This window comes from Pristis pectinata, chromosome 33 (assembly GCF_009764475.1).
Source record: "Pristis pectinata isolate sPriPec2 chromosome 33, sPriPec2.1.pri, whole genome shotgun sequence".
Lineage (NCBI taxonomy): Eukaryota > Metazoa > Chordata > Chondrichthyes > Rhinopristiformes > Pristidae > Pristis > Pristis pectinata.
Window position 1 is genome coordinate 5272589 of NC_067437.1, and position 20370 is coordinate 5292958.

Sequence of the window (20370 nt, forward strand, 5' to 3'; positions counted from 1 at the left end):
TGAATTGTTATTTTGGTGTCTTTTTAGATTGTACTTTGCTTGTGTTTGGACTTGTAGATTAATAAACTCAATCAGAGGTGTTGATCTTACAAAACCTGATGTTCAAACCTGCCAGTGGAGTTGTCATTTCAATGGAAATGGCAGCCAGGAACGCTGACAGTTCCACCCCATTGCATGCGACTTGTATCACTGCAGTCCATGTTGGAGAGCTGCAGCAAAGCCAGTGGCACTAAACCACTGCAGAGGGCTTTGTTCGCCACGGCTTTGTCAGTGCGCAGCAGGCAAGTGTTTCTTTCCAAGGTGAAGACAGGCAACAAATGGGCCAAGATGGGATTAATATGGATGGATGGATCGGTGCCCACAGGTCGACATGGACATTGTGGACCGAATGGCCTTTTTCCATGCTGCATGACTATGACTTCAAAAATAATTTCAACTGGAAATTCAAATTATCAACAGTAAAAGGATTTTGAAGTTTGGATTCGGATAATGAGGATGTGGCTTTGTACAGTCTGTTGGCTGAAAGCAATAACAGTTGGACTTTTGAGTGCTAATTAACACCGAGTACCCTGATGGGCTGTATCCAGCCTGGGATGGCAACTGCTCTGCTCTGGACCGACGGAGCCTGCAGGAGGTGAACACTGCCCAGTCCGTCACAGGCTTGTCACTTCCTCCCATCCTGTCCATCTTCACCGTGCGTTGCTTCAGGAAGGCTGACGGTATCATCAAGGATACCTGCCAACCCGGCCATGCCCTTTTCTCTCTTCTGCCTTCTGGGAGAAGATGCAGGAGCTTGAAAGCCCGGACGTCCAGACTCAGGAACAGCTTCTTCCCCACTGCTATCGGACTCGAGAGGGTTGAGAGCTTCAAGTTCCTGGGAGTGAACATCACCAACAGCCTGTCCTGGTCAAATCACATAGATGCCACGGCCAAGAAAGCTCACCAGCACCTCTACTTCCTCAGGAGGCTAAAGAAATTCGGTTTGTCCCCTTTGACACTAACTTTTATCGACGCACCATAGAAAGCATCCTATCTGGATGCATCACGGCTTGGTATGGCAACTGCTCTGCTCAGGACCGCAAGAAACTGCAGAGAGTTGTGGACACAGCCCAGCATGTCACGGAAACCAGCCTCCCCTCCTTGGACCCTGTCTTTACCTCTCGCTGCCTTGGCGAAGCAGCCAGCATAATTAAAGACCCCCCCCCGCCCCCACACCCAGGTCATTCTGTCCTCTTCCATCAGGTAGAAGATAGAGAAGCCTGAGGGCACGTACCACCAGGCTTAAGGACGCTTCTATCCCACTATTGAACGGTCCCCTTATACGATGAGAAGATCTACCTTGTGACCTTGCAGATTCAAGTGCCTGTTTAAGTGTCTCTTAGTCATTGTAATTGTATCAGATTCCACCACCTCTGGCAGTGAGTTCTAGGTATCAACCACTCATCTCCTTTAAAACTCTTAGCTTAAACCTATGCCCTCTTGTTTTACCACGGGAAAAAGATTCTGATTTTCTATCTTATCTATAATTATAATCTTATATATCTCCATCAGGTGCTCCCTCAGCCTCCTTCGCTCCGGGGAAAACAGTCCCAGCCTGTCCAATCTCTCTCCATAACTAAAGGCCTCCAATCCAGGCAACATCCTGGACAACTTCCTCTGCACTCTTTGCCTTGAGTTCAAAACTAGAACCAAACAGTCCAAAATTTAATTAGACACCAAATAGGCCGGGAAGACCGCCAACTGTTGGACTCAACTTACAGCTGTTGTTCACTGAATGTATAAATAGACCAGTACAGCACAGGAACAGGCCCTTCAGCCCACAACGTTGTGCTGAACTAATTAAACTAGTAATTAAATGACTAACTAAACGTCCCTTCTGCCTACACAAGTCCATATCCCTCCATTCTCTGCACATTCATGTGCCTATCTAAAGCCTCTTAAACGCTTCCTATTGTATCTGCCGCCACCATCACCCCGGCTCCCACCGCTCTGTGTAAAAATAAAACAAAAACTTGCCTCTTTCACATCTCCTTTGAACTTCACCCCCCCCCCCCCCCCCCCCCCACACCTTCATCTTAAATGCATGCGGTCTACTAGACATTTGGAACTTGGGGAAAAAGATACCGGCTGTCTACTCTGTCTATACTTCTCGTAATCTTCTTATCTCCTCCAGTTTCTGCTTCTCCAGAGAAAACAACCCAAGTTTGTCCAACCTCTCCTTATAGCATACGCCCTCTAATCCAGGCAGCATGCTGGTAAACCTCTTCTGCACCCTGTATATATGGATAGATTACTTGTATTTCATTGTTTATTTCAAAAATGAACTTTATTCAGAATAAAAAGAATAGATACAAAAGAATAAATTCACTACAAAGCTCTTTACGTTCTTAGTGTCATTTGGCTGTACATTTAGTGTTGCTGGTTCTGCACATTGATGTGTTAGTTGTACGTAGCACCATTGCCTCTCATGTGGCTTCCTGGGGTGAGACATCCTTCTGTTGTTCGAGGGGCTTCCCCACCAGACTCAGCCTCTCAATGTCCAGTAGCAGAAGGACCCTAAAGTGTGGTTCATCCCCAAAGAGCCCTTGCATTGGCTGCACTGAGCTTCATGTACTCCTGCAGCCTGGACTGTGCCAGCCGGCAGCATTTCCTTACGGACATCTCTCTGTGCTGGAAGACTAACAAGTTTCGGGGCAGAAACTTTAGAAGCCTCTCTCGCTCAAAAGGCAGTGGAAGCAGAGCTTTGGAATTTTCTAAGGCAGAGGGAGCTAGGTTCCTGATAAACAAGGGGTAAAAACTTACCAGAAACAAATGGGAATGCTGAGTTGCAGATACAATCAGGTGGGCTTTGATCTTATTAAATGGCAGTGTGCGCCAAAGGAATGAGTGGCCTTCTCCTGAACTTACTTTACACCCTGTTTTATAAATTATCTTTAAGCATAGAGCTTACTGTTTTCTCTGTATCTATGTGTGTGCTTGTATTGTGATCCCATTGGACAGCAGAGCCATCTTGTGCATCTGCTTCACCAGATATTAAGATATTTATTTATTAGTCACATGTACATCGAAACGCACAGTGAAATGCGTCTTTTTGTGTTACTGAGAATGTGCTGGGGGGCAGCCCGCAAGTTTCGCCACTCGTCCAGCGCCAACATAACATAACAACTTCCTAACCCGTACGTCTTTGGAATGTGGGCAGAAACCGGAGCACCCGGAGGAAACCCACGCAGACACGGGGAGAACATACAAACTCCTTACAGACAGCGGCCGGAATTGAACCTGGGTAGCTGGCGCTGTAATAACGTTACGCTAACTGCTACGCTACCATAACCGCCCCAGAGTCATGGAGTCATACAGCACAGAAACAGGCCCTTCAGCCCAACTGGTCCATGGCGACCAAGATTCCCATCTAAGTTAGTCCTCTTTGCCCACATTTGGCCCATAAATCTCTAAACCTTTCCTATACATGTACCTGTCCAGGTGTTGTCAATGTACCTGCCTCAACCACTTCCATACCAGCTCATTCCATATACAAACCACCCTCTGGGTGAAAGGTTGCCCCTCAGATCCCTATTAAATCTCTCCCCTCTCAAATTGCTTCTCGAGCAATGTAACAGTTTCACGGATGGGATGGAACTTTCAGTTTGCAGAAAGTCTTAAAAGCATTGCAAGTTACACACATGATCTTTTGCAAGTAAACCTGTAGTTCTGTTGGATATAGAGATTAGCTGTGAAACGACAGACATCAATAGGTAGGGTATTGTTCCTTCCTTGAACTATGTGTCTTACCAAGTCATTTCAGAGGGTGGTCGTGAATCAGTCACGAACTTGTGGGCCCGGAGTCACATCGTTGTAGAAGAGAGGGACCTAGGAGTACAAGGTTCCCTGAAAGTGGAATCGCAGGTAGACAAGGTGGTGAAGGAAGTGTTTGACATACTGGCCTTCATCAGTCAGGGCAATGAGTATAGAAGTTGGGACGTTATGTTGCAGTTGTACAAGAGGCTGGTGAGGCCACACTTGGAGTACTGTGTACAGTTTTGGTTACCCTGCTGCAGGAAAGATGCCATTAAGCTGGAAAGAGGTGCAGAGGAGATTTATGAGGAAGTTGCTGGGACTCGAGGGACTGAGTTATGCAGAGAGGTTGAGCAGGTTGGGATTTCTTTCATTGGAGTGTAGGAGAATGAGGGGTGATCTTATAGAGGTGTATGAAATCATGAGGGGCATAGATAGGGTGAATGCACTCAGTCTTTTTCCCAGGGCTGGGGAATCAAGGGCATAGGTTTAAGGTGAGAGGGGAGAGATTTAATGGGAACCTGAGGGGCAACTTTTTCACCCAGAGAATAGTCAGTATCTGGAAGGGTACTACATACCACAAAGGGTGGTATGTATGGGGAATGAGCTGCCAGAGAAAGTGGTTGAGGCAGGTACATTAACAACATTTAAAAGGTACTTGGACAGGTACACGGATAGGAAAGATTTAGAGGGATATGAGCAAAATGCAGGTAAATGGGACCAGCATAGATGAGAATCCTGGTTGACGTGGACCAGTTGGGCCGAAGGGCCTGTTTCCGTGCTGTCTGGCTCTATGATATGTAGTCCAGATTCCCTTCTCTGAAGGACATTAGTGAACCAGATGGGTTTTTATAGCAATCCGGTCATTTATTGGATAATTGATTTTTATTCCAATTACTTGAATTTAAATTCTCCATCTGCTGTGTTTCTGGATGTCTCTGGATAATTAGGCCAGGACTCCAGTTTAGCACCATGCCATTGTTACTGAACCCCTCTTAAACGCAATGTTTGAACAGGTCTCTTATGCTAAAGATGAAATCTTGGTCTCTCAATCTGCCTCGTCATGGCCCTTGCACTTTATCCGTCTACCTGCACTGCTCTTTCTCTGTAACATTATGTTTTCCTTCTTTTCCCTTTTCCTGGACGTACATGTGTGGAATGATCTAGCTGGATGGCATTCAAACAAAAGCCTTTCACTGTATCTCGGTACATTTAACAATAATAAACCAATTACAAATTACATAATGCAGGGCACCCTTCAGTTTGACACTGTCCACGTGCTTTGGGGATCCTATAAGCCCACCTGAAATATGCCAGTAAAGATTCACACACAGAACAGGATAGAAATGTATCGGAAACAACCTGGCAAATCCATCAGGACAGACTCAGTGTGTCCTTCAAAGGATGCAGCCAAGTGTGGCAAGATGAAAGTTGCCTCACAGGTAGATAGGGTAGTTAAGAAAGCTTATGGGGTGTTAGCTTTCAAAAGTCGAGAGATCGAGTTTAAGAGCCGTGAGATAACGATGCAGCTCTATAAAACTCTGGTTAGACCACACTTAGAGTACTGTATCCAGTTCTGGTCTCCTTATTATAGGAAGGATGTGGAAGCGTTGGAGAGGGTGCAGAGGAGATTTACCAGCATGCTGTTGTGTGAAATCGTTCTTTACTGTCTTAAGGATCAAGGACTCTGAACACGAGCTTTGTAGACCAAAACTAGTTTAATCACAAAGGCAAACATGGGACAGAATGGATGGGAACAGACACACGCTCACTCACGCACAGGATACCACGAACACGAGAGGGAAAGCACAACTGGGGTAAAATGCACTCACACACACACACACTGATACACACAAGCACACAAAACCAATGTGCAACTTCAGGATATAACACTTCAATGCCCGTCCCACACTAGCATTGGCCCTTAACGCTCCCTGAGTCTGAGTGAAACTCTCCCTGACCATGTGGTGATGCACTCTTACCAATGATCTCTGCATCGTTGTCTCACTACTCCTGGGGTCGTCAAAAGAGGGAGGGCTATTGGATTGCAGCCTTTTTTATGGTGCTGGGAGGCTGGGTGGAACCTCACTGTTGTGCTTTAAATGAGCCAATGGTGTGGGAGTCCAAGACAAAGGTTCCTGCCACAGCCAATGGTCAGGCAGGTTCAGAGACAAAGGGTACTGGTCAGGCAAGTTCAGAGTGTTCAGGCAAGTTCGGAGGCAAAAGGTACTCCCACACCTGAGGGGTGGGTGGAGCTGCACCTTGATTGACAGTAGTATCACTTCCGATCAGAGGAGCAACGCTGTCCTCCGGTCAGCGGGGGTCAGTGTCATTACTGTCACATGACAGCCATGTGGATTTCTCACAACAGATGCTGCCTGGTTTGGAGAGTATGCATTATGAGGAGAGACTAAGGGAGCTCAGGCTTTACTCTTTGGAGAAAAGGAGGATGAGAGGAGACATGATAGAGGTGTACAAAATATTAAGAGGAATAGATAGAGTGGACAGCCAGCGCCTCTTTCCCAGGGCACCAATGCTCAATACAAGAGGACATGGCTTTAAAGTAATGGGTGGGAAGTTCAAGGGAGATATCAGAGGAAGGTATTTTACCCTGAGAGTGGTTGGGGTATGGAACGTGCTGCCTGGGGTGGCGGTGGAGGCAGGTACATTGGTCAAATTCAAGAGATTGCTAGGTAAGCATATGGAGGAATTTAAAATAGAGGGATATGTGGGAGGAAGGGGTTAGATAGTCTTTGGCGAGGTTTAAAAGTCGGCACAATGTTGTGGGTTGAAGGGCCTATATTGTGCTGTACTGTTCTATGTTCTATACACTGACTGACCCTGCCAAGTCAGTGGGCACATTGGTAGCCTGTCTCAGTAGTCCAGAGACCCTGTGGGCATCTGTCTACTAAATCCATCATCAATCTGTGTAGGTTAATCTTCAACCTTCAAACTAATTTGCCGCAATGCGGTTTTGCTTCATTCCAACTTAAGGCTTTAATGAGTGGAATTAAAACTGAAAAACTGTTTCAGAAATAAAAAATTGAATACTGCAAATTTCAGTACGACAGTGACGGAGGTCATTCAGCCCATCGAATCTATGCTGGCTCACAGAACAATCCCAATGACCCACTAATTTTCCCTGTAAGCTATCTCCCCACAGTCCCATCAACTCCCCCTAGATTCCACCCCCTCACCCACACACACTGGGGGCAATTTACAGCGGCCAGTTCACCTACGGACAGCTTGTTTTGACAACTACTCATTTTTGGGATGTGGGAGGAAACTGGAGCACCCACCCGGTCACAGGGAGAACGCTCAAACTCCACACAGACAGCACCGGAGGTCAGGATCGAACTGGAGCGGGGAGGCAGCGGCACTACCTGCCGCACCACTGTGCCGCCCCCATTGAAGATGAGTGGTAGGTTTGCAATGTACCAGAGAAAGGGAAGCGTCCCATTTAAAGGATTTGTTTTATGTGGGATATCCCCGAGACATCACCGGCTGTTGTTTGCTTATATATCTTCATTAAATACATCCTCTGCATCCTAACAAGAATGAATGAAGGCAGGAAATGGTGGAAATACTCAGAAAGTCAGGCAGCATCTGTGGGGTGAGAAACAGGGTTAGTGCTGCTGGTCAGTAACCTTTCATCAGCAGGTTAGAGAAGAGGGAGGAGTCCTCTGTCCTCCTGACCCACCCATTTCATCCTACACTCACCCCAGCCCCCCATCACCCTGTTCCTTTCCCCTCCTCCACCCACTCCGTCTGCCCGTCACCCACACACCCCTCCCACTGGGTCCCCTCCCTCCTCTGTTCCCATTTGCCCTGAGAAACAAAGGACTGCAGATGCTGGAATCTAGATGAAAAACACGATGATGCTGGAGGAACTCAGCAGGCCAGGCCGCATCCGCGGAGCATCAGGACTCCTGACCCGAAATGTTGACCGCCTGCTTTTCTCCACGGATGCTGCCTGGCCTGCTGAGTTCCTCCAGCATCATCCCACCTGCCCCTCCCCACCTCCCTTATCTGGTTCCAGGCTCCGCACTCCTCTCCTATCAGATCCCACTATCTGCAGCCCTTTGTCGCCTCCACCTATCACCTCCCGGCTTCTTGTCGCTATTCCCACTCTCCCCTCCTCACCTGGATCCACACAACGCCTCCCCATCACCCCTTTATACCGGCCATCTCCCCTCTAGTCTTTCAATCCAGATGAAAGGTCTCAACTCGAAACGTCGACTGTCCATTTCCCTCCGCAGACACTGCCTGACCTCTGGGTTCTTCTAGCAGTTTATTTTTTACAGCACCTCCATTGGTACACTAAATGTTGGTATTGATACACCAAGGACTGGTCTTGGTAGTTGGCACCAGTAGCTCAGGTCTTGGAAGAAAGCCGAGAATACTGGAGGATAGCAGGTCAGGTGGCGTGTGTGGAAGGAGAAACAGAGTTAATATCTCAGGTCTGAGATCCTTCATCAGAACTGGGAAAGAAAGAAAATATGTTAGATCTCATCCAGAAATTCTACCCAGTAGATGTTCTACCTAGAAATGGGGTAGAACGTCTCCATGGATCCCATATGCCTTAAATCTTCTGGATCAGCCTACCATGAAGGACCTTATCATAAGCTTTCCGAAAGTCCATGCCTACAACGTTCACTGCCCTACCCTCAATCGTCTTCATCACCATCTCAAAAAAGATGTGACCTACCTTGCATAAAGCCATGCTGACTCTCCCTGATAGGTCTATGCTGTTCCAGATGAGAGGAGATCCTCTTCCTAAGAATTTTCAGATCCTTAAAAATTCTATCCCTAGGAGAAAGATAAAGGATACGGCAGGGTGTAGATCAGTTGAAAATATGTGTGCAGAAACTGTAGTTGGAGATTAATCTGGGCGGCACGGCAGTGTAGCAGTTAGCCTAATGCTATTACAGCGCTAGTGGTCCAGGTTCAATTCCTGCCACGGTCTGTGAAGAGTTTGTACGTTCTCCCCATGTGTCTGCGTGGGTTTCCTCCAGGTGCTCCGGTTTCCTCCCACATTTCAAAGACGTACGGGTTAGGAAGTTGTGGACATGCTATGTTGGCGCCGGAAGAGTGGCGACACTTGCGGGCTGCCCCCAGTAAGACAAAAAGACACATTTCACTGTGTGTTTCGATGTACATGTGACTAATAAATAAATATCTATCTAATATCTAATCTGGATGTGTGAGTGTTGCACTTTAGGAGGTCAAATGTAAGTATACCGTAAAGTGTACAAAGAGAAAAATGTACAATACAGTCCCCTAGTACGATAAGAAGGACTCTTGACCTCACAATCTACCTCGTTACAGCCTTGCACCTTATTGTCAGCCTGTACTGCACTTTCTCTGCAGCTATAACACTTTATTCTGCATTCTGTTATTGTTTTCCCTTGTACTACCTCAATGCACTGATGTGATGAAATGATCTGTATGGATGGCAAAGTTTTTCACTGTACCTCGGTACATATGACAATAATAAACCAATTTACCAATTTAAATGGCAGGACCCTTAGGATGCACAGAAGGATCTTGGGGTGAAAGTCTATAGCCCTCTGAAAGTGGCAACACAGGTGGATAGGGTGATAAGGAAGGCGTACGGCATGCTTGCCTTTGTCGATTGGGGTATTGAGTATAAAAGTTGACAAGTCACGTTGCAGCTGTATAAAACTTCCGTTAGGCCACATTTGGAGTATTGTATGCAGTTGTGGTCACTGAATTACAGGAAGGATGTGGAGGCTTTTGGAGAGGGTGCAGAAGAGGTTCACCAGGACATTGCCTGGATTAGAGAGTATGAGATATAAGGAGAGTTTAGGCAAACTTGGATTGTTTTCCTTGGAACATTGGAGGCTGAAGTGTGACCTGATAGAAGAACATAAAATTATGAGATGTATAGAGGGGGAAGATAGGGTCTTTTCCCAGGGTGGAAATGTCAGATATCAGAGGACATTGGTTTAAGATGAGAGGGGAAAAGTTTAAAGAAGATTTACAAGGCAGGTTTTTTACACAGAGAGTGGAGGGTGCCTGGAATGCTCTGCCAGGGGAGGTGGTGGAGGCAGATACAACAGCAATGCTTAAGAGGTACTTAGACAGGCACATGAACAGGCAGGGAACGGAGGGATATGGACCATGTTCAGGCAGACGGGATTAGTTTAATTTGGCTTCATGGTCTGCACAGACATGATGGGCTGAAGGGCCTCTTCAGTGCTGTACTGTTCTATGTTCTGATGCAGATAGACAGAAAGATCATGTTACCTAAAGTTGGAGAGTTTGATATTGAGTCCGGAAGGCTGCACCATGCCTAGTCAGAAGAGGAGGTGCTGTTCCTCAACCTTGCGTTGGGCCTTGCTGTAACAGTACAGGAGCACTGATGCTGATCACCAGATGTTGGTATGAGCACCTGAGATATCGGCACCAGTTTTGGTGCATGTAATGATCCATCAGGACTTGACACTTAATACAGTTACACCTGAGGGTACAAGTGCAGCCAGAGTTAAATTCCCGAACGGTGCTGGAGGAACTCAGCAGGTCAGGCAGCATCCATGGAGGGAAATAAACAGTTGACGTTTCGGGCCGAGACGCTTCATCAGGACTGGAAAAGAAGAGGGCAGAAGCCAGAATAAGAAGGTGGCGGGAGGGGAAGGAGTACACGCAGGCAGGGGACAGGTGAGTTCAGGTGATAGGTGAGTCCAGGTGAGAAGGGGAAGCTAGGTGGGTGGGGGAGGAGGAGAAGATGGAATAAGCTGAGAGGTGATCGGTAGAATAGTCAAAAGGCTGAAGGGGGAGGAATCTGGTAGGAGGGGGCAGTGGACCATGGAATAAAGGATGAGGGAGGGGAGGAGAGGAGATGGGCGGATCATCAAGGCAGGGGAAGGGGGAGCCACAGGAGTAAGGGAAGACAAAGGAGTGGGTGGGGGAGAAAAAGAAAGGGTGGGGTTACCAGAAGTTAGAGAAATCGATGTTGAGGCCGTCAGGTTGGAGACTCCCAAGGTGGAATATGAGGTGTTGTTCCTCCAACCTGTGTCTGGCCTCGACGTGGCAGTAGAGGAGGCCATGGACACGCATCAAAACTGCTGCCAATATTTCAGGTGCTCATACCAACATCTGGTGATCAGCATCAGTGGTCCTGTACTGTTACAGCAAGGCCCAACACAAGGTTGAGGAACAGCACCTCATCTTCTGACTGGGCACGGTTCAACCTTCTGGACTCAATATCGAACTCTCCAACTTTAGGTAACTCGCTCTTTCTGTTTGTCTGCATCAGAACATAGAACAGTACAGCACTGAAGAGACCCTTCAGCCCACCATGTCTGTGCAGACCATGAAGCCAGTTGCTCCAGATTCCAGCATCTGCAGAATTTCTTGTGTCTCCATAAGAGTTAAATTCCACCGTGACATCTACTTCCATTGATAGGAGGGGAACATATTTGTGTTTAATGGCATCTGATGATCCATGGACTGACCCCCTGGGTCTGAATCACCAAAAGCTGTGAGCTTAGTGTGACAGCGCTGCTAAATTTAGCACAAAGGCTCTTCAGAAGTGAACAGAGAGATAAAGAAACACGAAGAACAGCAGGATTCTCGGTGGTCGTGTGAAATAAGGTAGGCTGACCTGCATTTTTCAAATGCCTGTTTTTTGATTGCCTTTGACAGAACAGGCTAAACCTGTCAAAAAAAAATCCCCTGAGCAGAATTCTCAAAAAGCTTTAATCCACTGCTTTTCAGCACATTGTCTACCTGGTCAAGACTTGCATGCTAATATTTGAAGGACTGTCTTCCCTCGTTTCACCTGGAGGCTTTGCTGAGACTTTTTGTGGGATGTTTTTCCAATGCATTTTGTGTGATGGTATCAGATCAAATTGGCTGCTGTGGCCCGATTGGTAATGTCTAATGGTAAAGGCAATTCTATCCCAACACATCCCAAGGAGTAACTCTGAATTGGCACCTGTTATAGAAAAGTAGGGACCTAGTATCATGATATTTTTCTGTTTTCTATGTTCTTGTCTATATCCATTTTAAGGTTGAATAGAGTCATAGATTAATACAGCACGGAAACAGGCCCTTCGGCCCAACTCATCCATGCTGACCAAGATGCCCATCTAAGCTAGTCCCATTTGCCTGCACTTGGCCCATATCCCACTAAACCTTTCCCATCCATGTCCCTGTCCGAGTGTCTTTTAAATGTTGTTAATGTACCTGCCTCAACCACTTCCTCTGGCAGCTCGTTCCATATACGCACCACCCTCTGCGTGAAGAAGTTGCTTGTCGGGTCTGTTTTAAATCTCTCTCCTCTCACCTTGAACCTACAGTATGCCTTCTAGTTTTTGATTCCCTCTCCCTGGGAAAAAGACTGAGTGCATTCACCCTGTCTATGCCCCTCATGATTTTATACACCTCTATAAGGTCAATCTTAACTAAAGTTATAATAAGTAATGGTACTTGTTTCATAAGGTGATTTATTCTGCTGAATTGCTACAAAGCATTTCACACAATGAATTGCATTAGTATCCCGATTGTTTTTGCAGAGGGAACATTAGGAACCACACTGGGACTAATATAGTCAACATTCTGTCAGCAAGTAGAAGCAGAAAATGCTGGAAACACTCAGCAGGTCAGGCAGTATCTGTGGAAAGAGAAACAACTGATATTTCGGTGTGATGAAGGGTCTTGGATCTGAAATGTGAACTGCTTCTCTCTCCACAGATGCTGCCTGACCCGCTGAGTGTTTCCAGCATTTTCTGCTTTTGTTTCAGACTTTCAGCATCTGCAGTTTTTTGATTTCCTTCTGTCGTGTCAACGAATATGCCTGGAGTTGTAGCGGGGTGTCGGACTCACAATAAACAGCCAGCAATCAGTTGACTTGGTAAACAGCCCATTTAACAAGGGGACGAAACAGGAACTACAGCAACTTCCCCCGGTAAAAGCATGCCGGTTCTCCAGACAAAATGCAGTGAGTGGAACACGGTTATAGAGAAACTATGTGCCAAAAATCAGTCTGAACACTTGCAGAGTGTGATCACCCAAGAGACAAAAAACAGCTTGAGTGAACTCAGCCTTTTCTCCTTGGAACGATGGAGGATGAGAGGTGACCTGATAGAGGTGTATAAGATGATGAGAGGCATTGATTGTGTGGATAGTCAGAGCTTTTTGCCAGGGCTGAAATGGTTGCCACAAGAGGACATAGGTTTAAGGTGCTGGGGAGTAGGTACAGAGGAGATGTCAGGGGTAAGTTTTTTACTCAGAGAGTGGTGAGTGCGTGGAATGGGCTGCCGGGTGGTGGAGGCAGATACGATAGCGTCTTTTAAGAGACCTTTGGATAGGTACATGGAGCTTAGAAAAATTGGCTATGGGTAAATCTAGTAATTTCTAAGGAAGGGACATGTTCGGCACAACTTTGTGGGCCGAAGGGCTTGTATGTGCTGTAGGTTTTCTATGTTTCGATGTTTCTAAGAGAGATTTCCATGTGCAACCTTCTTTAAATTAATTCAGAGGATGTGGGTAAACTGAGGCCAGTTAAGAGTCAATCACACTGGTGTAACTGGTTCCATCTCCGTGACTCCCTGGATCATTCATCCCTTCCCTCCCATTCCTCCTCCTCCCCTGGCACTTTCATTCCCCTCTTCCATCCACTCCATCTGCCCCCCACCACCCCCCCCCCCCCCCCCCACCCGTTCCCATCTGCCCTCCCACCTCCCTTATTTGGTTCCAGGCTCCACCTTCCTCTCCTCTCAGTTTCCACCATCTGCAGCCCCTTGTTGCCTCCACCTCTCACCTCCCAGTCGCTATTCCCACTCCCCCCTCCTCCATCTGCCTATCACCCCCTCCTCACCTGGATCCACCTGTCACCTGCCAGCTCGTGCTCCACCCCCTCCCCTCACTTCCTTCCACTGGCTATCTCCCCTCCACTCTGAGTCCAGATGGAGGATCTCGAACTGAAGTGTTGACTGTCCATTTCCCTCCACGGATGCTGCCTGACCCGCTGAGTTCCTCCAGCAGTTTGCTTTTAGCTCCAGATTCCAGCATCTGCAACCTCTTGTGTCTCCATCTCACATATAGAACAGTCCAGGGAAGGAAACCAGATTTCTCTCCCTGTACACGTTGGTGAACCAGATGTGTTTGTATGTCAGTCTAGATATACCTTTGCTGAGACCAACATTTTAATCCAGTTATTTTTAGTTAAATTTCTTGAGTTTCCACTATTGAGCCTGGTATCTCAGATCTATGACTGATAGTCCATCAGTTTAACTGCTATAGTCTTGTGTCCCAAGTCACTTCATAAACATCTGAGGTGCATCCAATCTGTTGCCTGGGCCTTGACCCCTGCGATATCCTCCCCACATCTCCTTTATGACACTTGTCGAAAGTTTGAAGCTTTGGAGATTGAGGAGGTTCGGCTTGTCACCAAACTCTCCAACAAACCTCTACATATGTACTGTTGGAAGTGCCCTGGCTGGTTGCATTGTGATCTGGTACGGCAATTCGAATGCGCAGGAACTAAGAAACTGCAGAGGGTAGTGGACTCAGCCCAATACATCACGGGCATATCCCTCCCCACCATCGGCAGCATCTACAGGAGGCACTGTCTCGAGAAGGCAACGTCCATCATCAAAGATCCCCACCATCCAGGCCATGCTATCTTCTCGCAGCTCCCATTGGGCAGGAGGTACAGAAGCCTGAAGTCCCACACCACCAGGTTCAAGAACAGCTACTTCCCTTCAACCATTTGGTTCTTGGACCAACCAACACAATCCTAATCACTACATTTTAGCAACACTATGATCGCTTTACAATAAACTCAACTTTGACTAAGATGTTGTATAATTTTAAGTTGTTGTTGCTTTTGCTGTGGTTCAGAGGCGAGTGTTGTCCTGTACATCAAGGCAACATTGTGAGAAGCAGGATAGGTTCCAAATGAGTTCCCAGGTGGGACCTCAGATGAACACCTCACCCAGGCATTGTGGCACTCCCTCACTTCTGGACTGGGTGAGTCCAAGATCTGGTGGTGTGTTGGAATCCTCAGCTTTCAGATGCCGTAACCCAAGCCAACAGCCATGACGTTCTCAAATATGGTCCAGCTGTCCTACGGAGAATATTTTTAAATACACGCCCAGGTGTGAGCATCTCCCGCATGGCCACCATTGTTGCACCTTCCCTACCTACCCATGTGAAGATGGTGGTGAGCTGCCTCTAGTGAAGGTGCTCCCACAGTGCTGTTGAGCAGGGAAGCTCCAGGATTTAGACCCATTGATATTGAAGGAATGGTGATACACTTCCAAGTTCAGATGAGGTGTGACTCAGAGGTTCCCTAGCACCCGTTGCTCTTGACATAGAACTGAGAAGATATGAGCCTAGTTAGGATAAAATGGAAGCTCCAGAGATTAGAGCCAGCAACAATTAAAATGGGACCTGATTAGGTGCCAGCCAAGCTCAACAGGAGCATATGTTGTGCCTTCAGAAGGTTGTGGGTTCATGGCCTTCCTTGAGACTTGCCCATCCAGGCGGGTGTCTCAGTGAATTGCTCCATGTTCTGTTGGGTGAACAAAACTGCATCAAGCCCTTTTGAGTCAGAGATTAGCAAAGGTAACAAGTAAGTATGAACATTTATGGGTTGACATGGATACACATGATTATCGAGTCATACAGCATGGAAACAGGCCCTTCAGCCCAACTGGTCCATGCCAACCAAGATGCCCATCCAAGCTAGTCCCATTTGCCTGCGTTTGGCCCATATCCCTCTAAACCTTTCCTATCCATGTACCTGTCCAACTGTCTTTTAAAAATTGTTATTGTACCTGCCTCAACCACATTCTCTGGCAGCTCATTCCCCATGCATACAAACAAGTTGCCCCTCAAGTTCCTGTTAAATCTTTCCCTTCTCTCCTTAAACCTATGCCCTCTAGTTCTTGATTCTCCAACCTTGGGAAAAAATTCAGAGTGCATTCACCCTATCTACACCTCTCATGATTCTTGTCCAAAAATATGGGTAATTGGAATTGGTAATTTGTTCATTATTGTGGCATGTACCAAGATACAGTGAAAAGCTTTGTTTGTGTGCCATCCAGACAGGTCATTCCATACATAAGTACATCAAGGTAGTAAAAAGGAAAACAGAATGCAGAATATCGTGTTACAGTTACAGAGAAAGTGCAGTGCAGGCAGACAGATAAAGTGCAAGGGCCACGATGAAGCAGATTGGGAGATCAAGAGTTCACCTTTTAGTGGATGAGAGGTCCGTTCAAGAGTCTGATAACAGTGGGATAGAAACTGCCCTTGAGCTTGCTGTTCTTTTCAATTTCTTTTTTTTCGTACCATGTTCACTTAGCAAGAGAGCGGGAGGTCAGATTATATATTTTACTCCTTGTGGGTATAAATATTAACTGTCATTACTGTTATGCCGATCTCTTCGCACCGTTATTAATGTTATGTATATTAATTTGAATTAGGTTGAAATTCAATAAAAAAGATTGGAAAAGAAGAAAAGAAAGAAGCTGCCCTTGAGCTTGGTGGTACGTGTTCTCAAGCTTTTGCATCTTCTGCCCGACAGGAGGGGGAAGAAGAGAGAATGACGGGGGGGGGAGGGGTCCTTGATTATGTTGGCTGTGTTCCCAAGGCAGTGGGAAGTGTAGACGGAGTCAATGGATAAGATAAGATTTCTTTATTAGTCACATGTACATCGAAACACACAGTGAAATGCATCTTTTGCGCAGAGTGTTCTGGGGGCAGCCCGCAAGTGTCGCCACGCTTCTGGCGCCAACATAGCATGCCCACAACTTCCTAACCTGTACATCTTTTTTGGAATGCGGGAGGAAACCGGAGCACCCGGAGGAAACCCACGCAGACACGGGGAGAACGTACAAACTCCTTACAGACAGCGGCCGGGATTGAACCTGGGTCACTGGCGCTGTAAAGCGTTACACTAACCTCTACACTACTGAGGTCGGTTTGCATGATTAACGTGGTCAACTGGAATAAACATTGTTCATGTATGTAAATCAACTTGAAAAATCTTACTGTGGATAGAGGCACACTTGAATGGGTAATCATAGATCAGAGTAGATGTTAACCCAAATAACAGAAGAATCTTGCTTCTCTTTCAGGAATCCTCAACATCTGCATTTACCACCTCGGTAGGAGATGGAGAGATCTTTACCACATCTGGCAACAGCCTCACCCTCCAGAGGATTCAGCGTTCCCACACTGATGATTGAAAACGTATCCGGTAACAGCACCATGGAGCCCACAGCCACAGCCAGCGGAAGTGCCATCCTTATTCCCGTTATCTATTTCACTGTGTGCGTCATCGGTCTCGGTGGCAACACCCTTGTCATTCACGTCATCCTGCACTACGCCAAAATGGAGTCCGTCACCAACATCTACATCTTGAACCTTGCCATCGCCGACGAGCTTTTCATGCTTGGCCTCCCCTTCCTTGCCATTCAGAACGCTTTGTCTTACTGGCCCTTTGGTTCGCTGATGTGTCGGCTGGTGATGACGGTGGACGGCATCAACCAATTCACCAGCATCTTCTGCCTGACCGTGATGAGCATCGACAGGTACCTTGCCGTGGTCCATCCGGTGAAGTCCATCAAATGGCGCAAGCCTCAGGTGGCCAAGGTCATCAACGTCATGGTCTGGGCCGTTTCCTTTGTGGTGGTCCTTCCAGTCATTATCTTCTCCAGTGTGAAGATCGGCATGCACACCTGTAACATTAACTGGCCGGAACCCATCATGGTTTGGTCAACGGCCTTCATCATTTATACGGCCACCCTGGGCTTCTTTGGGCCTCTGCTGGTGATCTGTCTCTGCTACCTCCTCATTGTGATCAAGCTGAAGTCCTCGGGCAGGAAGGTGAGGGCCACCTCCACCAAGCGGAAGAAGTCGGAGCGGAGGGTGACCTGGATGGTGGTCATCGTGGTGGCTGTGTTCGTCTTCTGCTGGCTGCCCTTCTACGTCATGAACATCGTCAACCTGGTGTCCACCATGCCCTCGGAGCCCTCCTTGGTTGGCCTCTACTTCTTCGTGGTGTTGTTGTCATACACCAACAGCTGCGCCAACCCCTTCATATACAGCTTCCTCTCGGACAACTTCAAGCAAGGCTTCCGCAAGATCCTCTGCCGCACTACCAGGAGGGTGGACGACAAGAACCTGGGCAGCAAGGCCACGGGCAGCAGCTACGTGGAGATGTGTCATGTTAACAACATCGCGCAGAGGGCTCAAGTCCAAGAGAGCTTGCTGGGCAGGAGCTCAGAGCAGAGGATGCCAGGGGAAGTTCTACCCAGCACCGTCAAAGCTGGGGCACTGGAGATCAGTGACTTGTAACCCATTGGGAACAAGGAGACTACCCGTTTCTTTCCCCCTGTGGTGAACAGATCCATGTTTATCAAACCTTTCCGCCTCAGAATTGAACCACCCAGAGCACGAGAGGTTCCGGGCCGTATTAGTTGAACTTTTGCCAGGCAGGAGGTGGGATCGGTCGGAACCCTTCGGCTACCGGTGGGAGTAGGTTCTAAGAGTATTGTGCCGTGTCAGGGGGGGAAGTGGATTGAGGGGTCCAGTGGTATGAACAGTTGCTCTCCCAACCCCTAACTTACACCCAGGCACTGGCACGAGCTCCAGTTCCAGCGATACACACCTGACCGGTCGAGGTGTAGGTGGAGGATGGTTCTTCAGGAGAAAACTGTGAGTTATCTTTGCAAGGGTCTGAGAGAAAATGGGAACGTGCAGTGTGCTACCATGACATTAACCTTCAAGACCCTGGACACAAGTAGAGATACGGAAGGGGTGGATGGAATCCTCAGTGTGTAAAAGGTCATGCCAAGGGCTTTGGGGCCTACCACTAACAGTAGAATAGGACCTGACATCTGGGCTGTGGGTGTGTTGTGTTGCAGTCAGGACCAGACACTGGGATGGCGTATGTGCACTGCATCACATATAGTTCCTGTAATTGTACTGCATTCCATTGTACGTCCAGATATATGTACCTGTACTGATAGGTGCCTGTATTGTATTGCTTGGTGCCTGTGCCTGTGCTGCCTGGTCATTGTACTGTGCTGTCAGTTGCCTGTATGTGTCCTCCTGGGTGCCTGTACTGTGCTACTAGGTGCCTGTTCCTGAACTTGCCATATGCCTGTACCTCCACTGCCTGGTGGTTACACTGTACTGCCTGATACCCTTATGGTGTAGTGCCTGAACGTCTGTTGTTGGGTACCTTCACCGTGTTGCCTGTTACCTGTACAGGGTGGTACCCACACAGCCTGGTGTCTATACCTGTACTGTCTTGCCTGTACCTGTACTATCCAGTACCTGACCACACCAGTACCTGTTCAGCCTGGTGCCTGTATTACCAGGTGCCTGTTCTTGTACTGCTGCTTGTACTGTCTGGTGCCTGTACCTCTGATGCTCAGATCCTGTATCTGATGCATGCTGATTTGTTTTATCACTGTTATTGACTTCATTTTTTCCCCGTTGATTAAACTTTTCAATTGATGCACAGAGTGTCAGTGTCTTTCATCAACACCAGCTTGAAAATTCCAACAACACTTCATGTATCCAAGGGTTCCTCACTACCCTACTGTAGAAGAGAAGATAAGACAAGATATCTTAATTAGTCACATGTACATCGAAACACACAGTGAAATGCACCTTTTGCATAGAGTGTTCTGGGGGCAGCCCGCAAGTGTCGCCACGCTTCCAGCGCCAACATAGCATGTCCACAACTTCCTAACCCGTACGTGTTTGGAATGTGGGAGGAAACCGGAGCACCCGTAGGAAACCCACGCGGACACGGGGAGAACGTACAAACTCCTTACAGACAGCGACTGAAATTGAGCCCGGGTCGCTGGCGCGGTAATAGCGTTACGCTGACCGCTACACTGCCGTGCCTGCCAACTGAGGATAGCTTTCCCGTTCGGTGAACCAATATCAGTCTCCGTCCTCTCTTCTCGCCTTCCGATCTACCCCAGTTCCTCCTGAACCCACTCCATCCGGCCATCACCCACACACTCCTCCCACTGGTCTCCTCCCCCCACTGTCCCCATCTGCCCCTCCCCACCTCCCTTATTTGGTTCCATGCTCCACCTTCCTCTCCTATCAGATCCCACCATCTGCAGCCCCGAGTGGCCTCCACCTCTCACCTCCCGGCCTCTCTCGCTATCTCCACCCTTCCCTTCCCCACCTGACTCCATCTGCCCATCAGCCTCTCCTCACCCAACACTTGCCACCTCTTTCCCCACCCCTCCCCCCTCTATACTGGCCAGCTCCCCTCCCCTCTGTCAGTCCAGGTGAAGGATCTCGACCTGAAACGTCGACTGTCCATTTCCCTCCGCAGATGCTGCCCGACCCGCTGAGTTCCTCCAGCAGTTTGGTTCTTTTGCTCAACATTTATTCATCATCGTCAAGAACAGCATTTAATCCCCGTCCCTAATCGCCCTTGTGGTGAACTGGTACTCCCCTTCTGGCGAAGGAGCTCCCACAATGCTGTCGGGGAGGTAGTTCCAGGACTTAGATCCACTGATGATGAAGGAACGGTGATATATTTCCAAGTGTGACTTGGCGGGGAACCTG

At 47.8% G+C, this 20370-nt stretch overlaps 1 protein-coding gene across 3 annotated transcripts in view; it reads left to right on the plus strand.

The window, feature by feature from the left end:
- Nucleotides 1–19133, plus strand: part of LOC127585524 (somatostatin receptor type 5-like) — a 46333-nt gene extending 27200 nt beyond the window's left edge. Inside the window, exons 1-3 of one of the 3 annotated variants that reach the window (XM_052043057.1) lie at nt 11298–11409; nt 16251–16313; nt 16905–19133. In XM_052043057.1, coding sequence (XP_051899017.1) covers nt 16942–18126 — 1185 coding nt within the window. In that variant the 5' untranslated portion in view covers nt 11298–11409; nt 16251–16313; nt 16905–16941 and the 3' untranslated portion in view covers nt 18127–19133. Of the gene's footprint in view, nt 1–11297; nt 11410–12633; nt 12758–16250; nt 16314–16904 lie in introns of those variants that run through there. The other 2 variants (XM_052043058.1, XM_052043056.1) reach the window with 2 other exon arrangements.
- The last annotated feature ends 1237 nt before the right edge of the window (nt 19134–20370 follow it).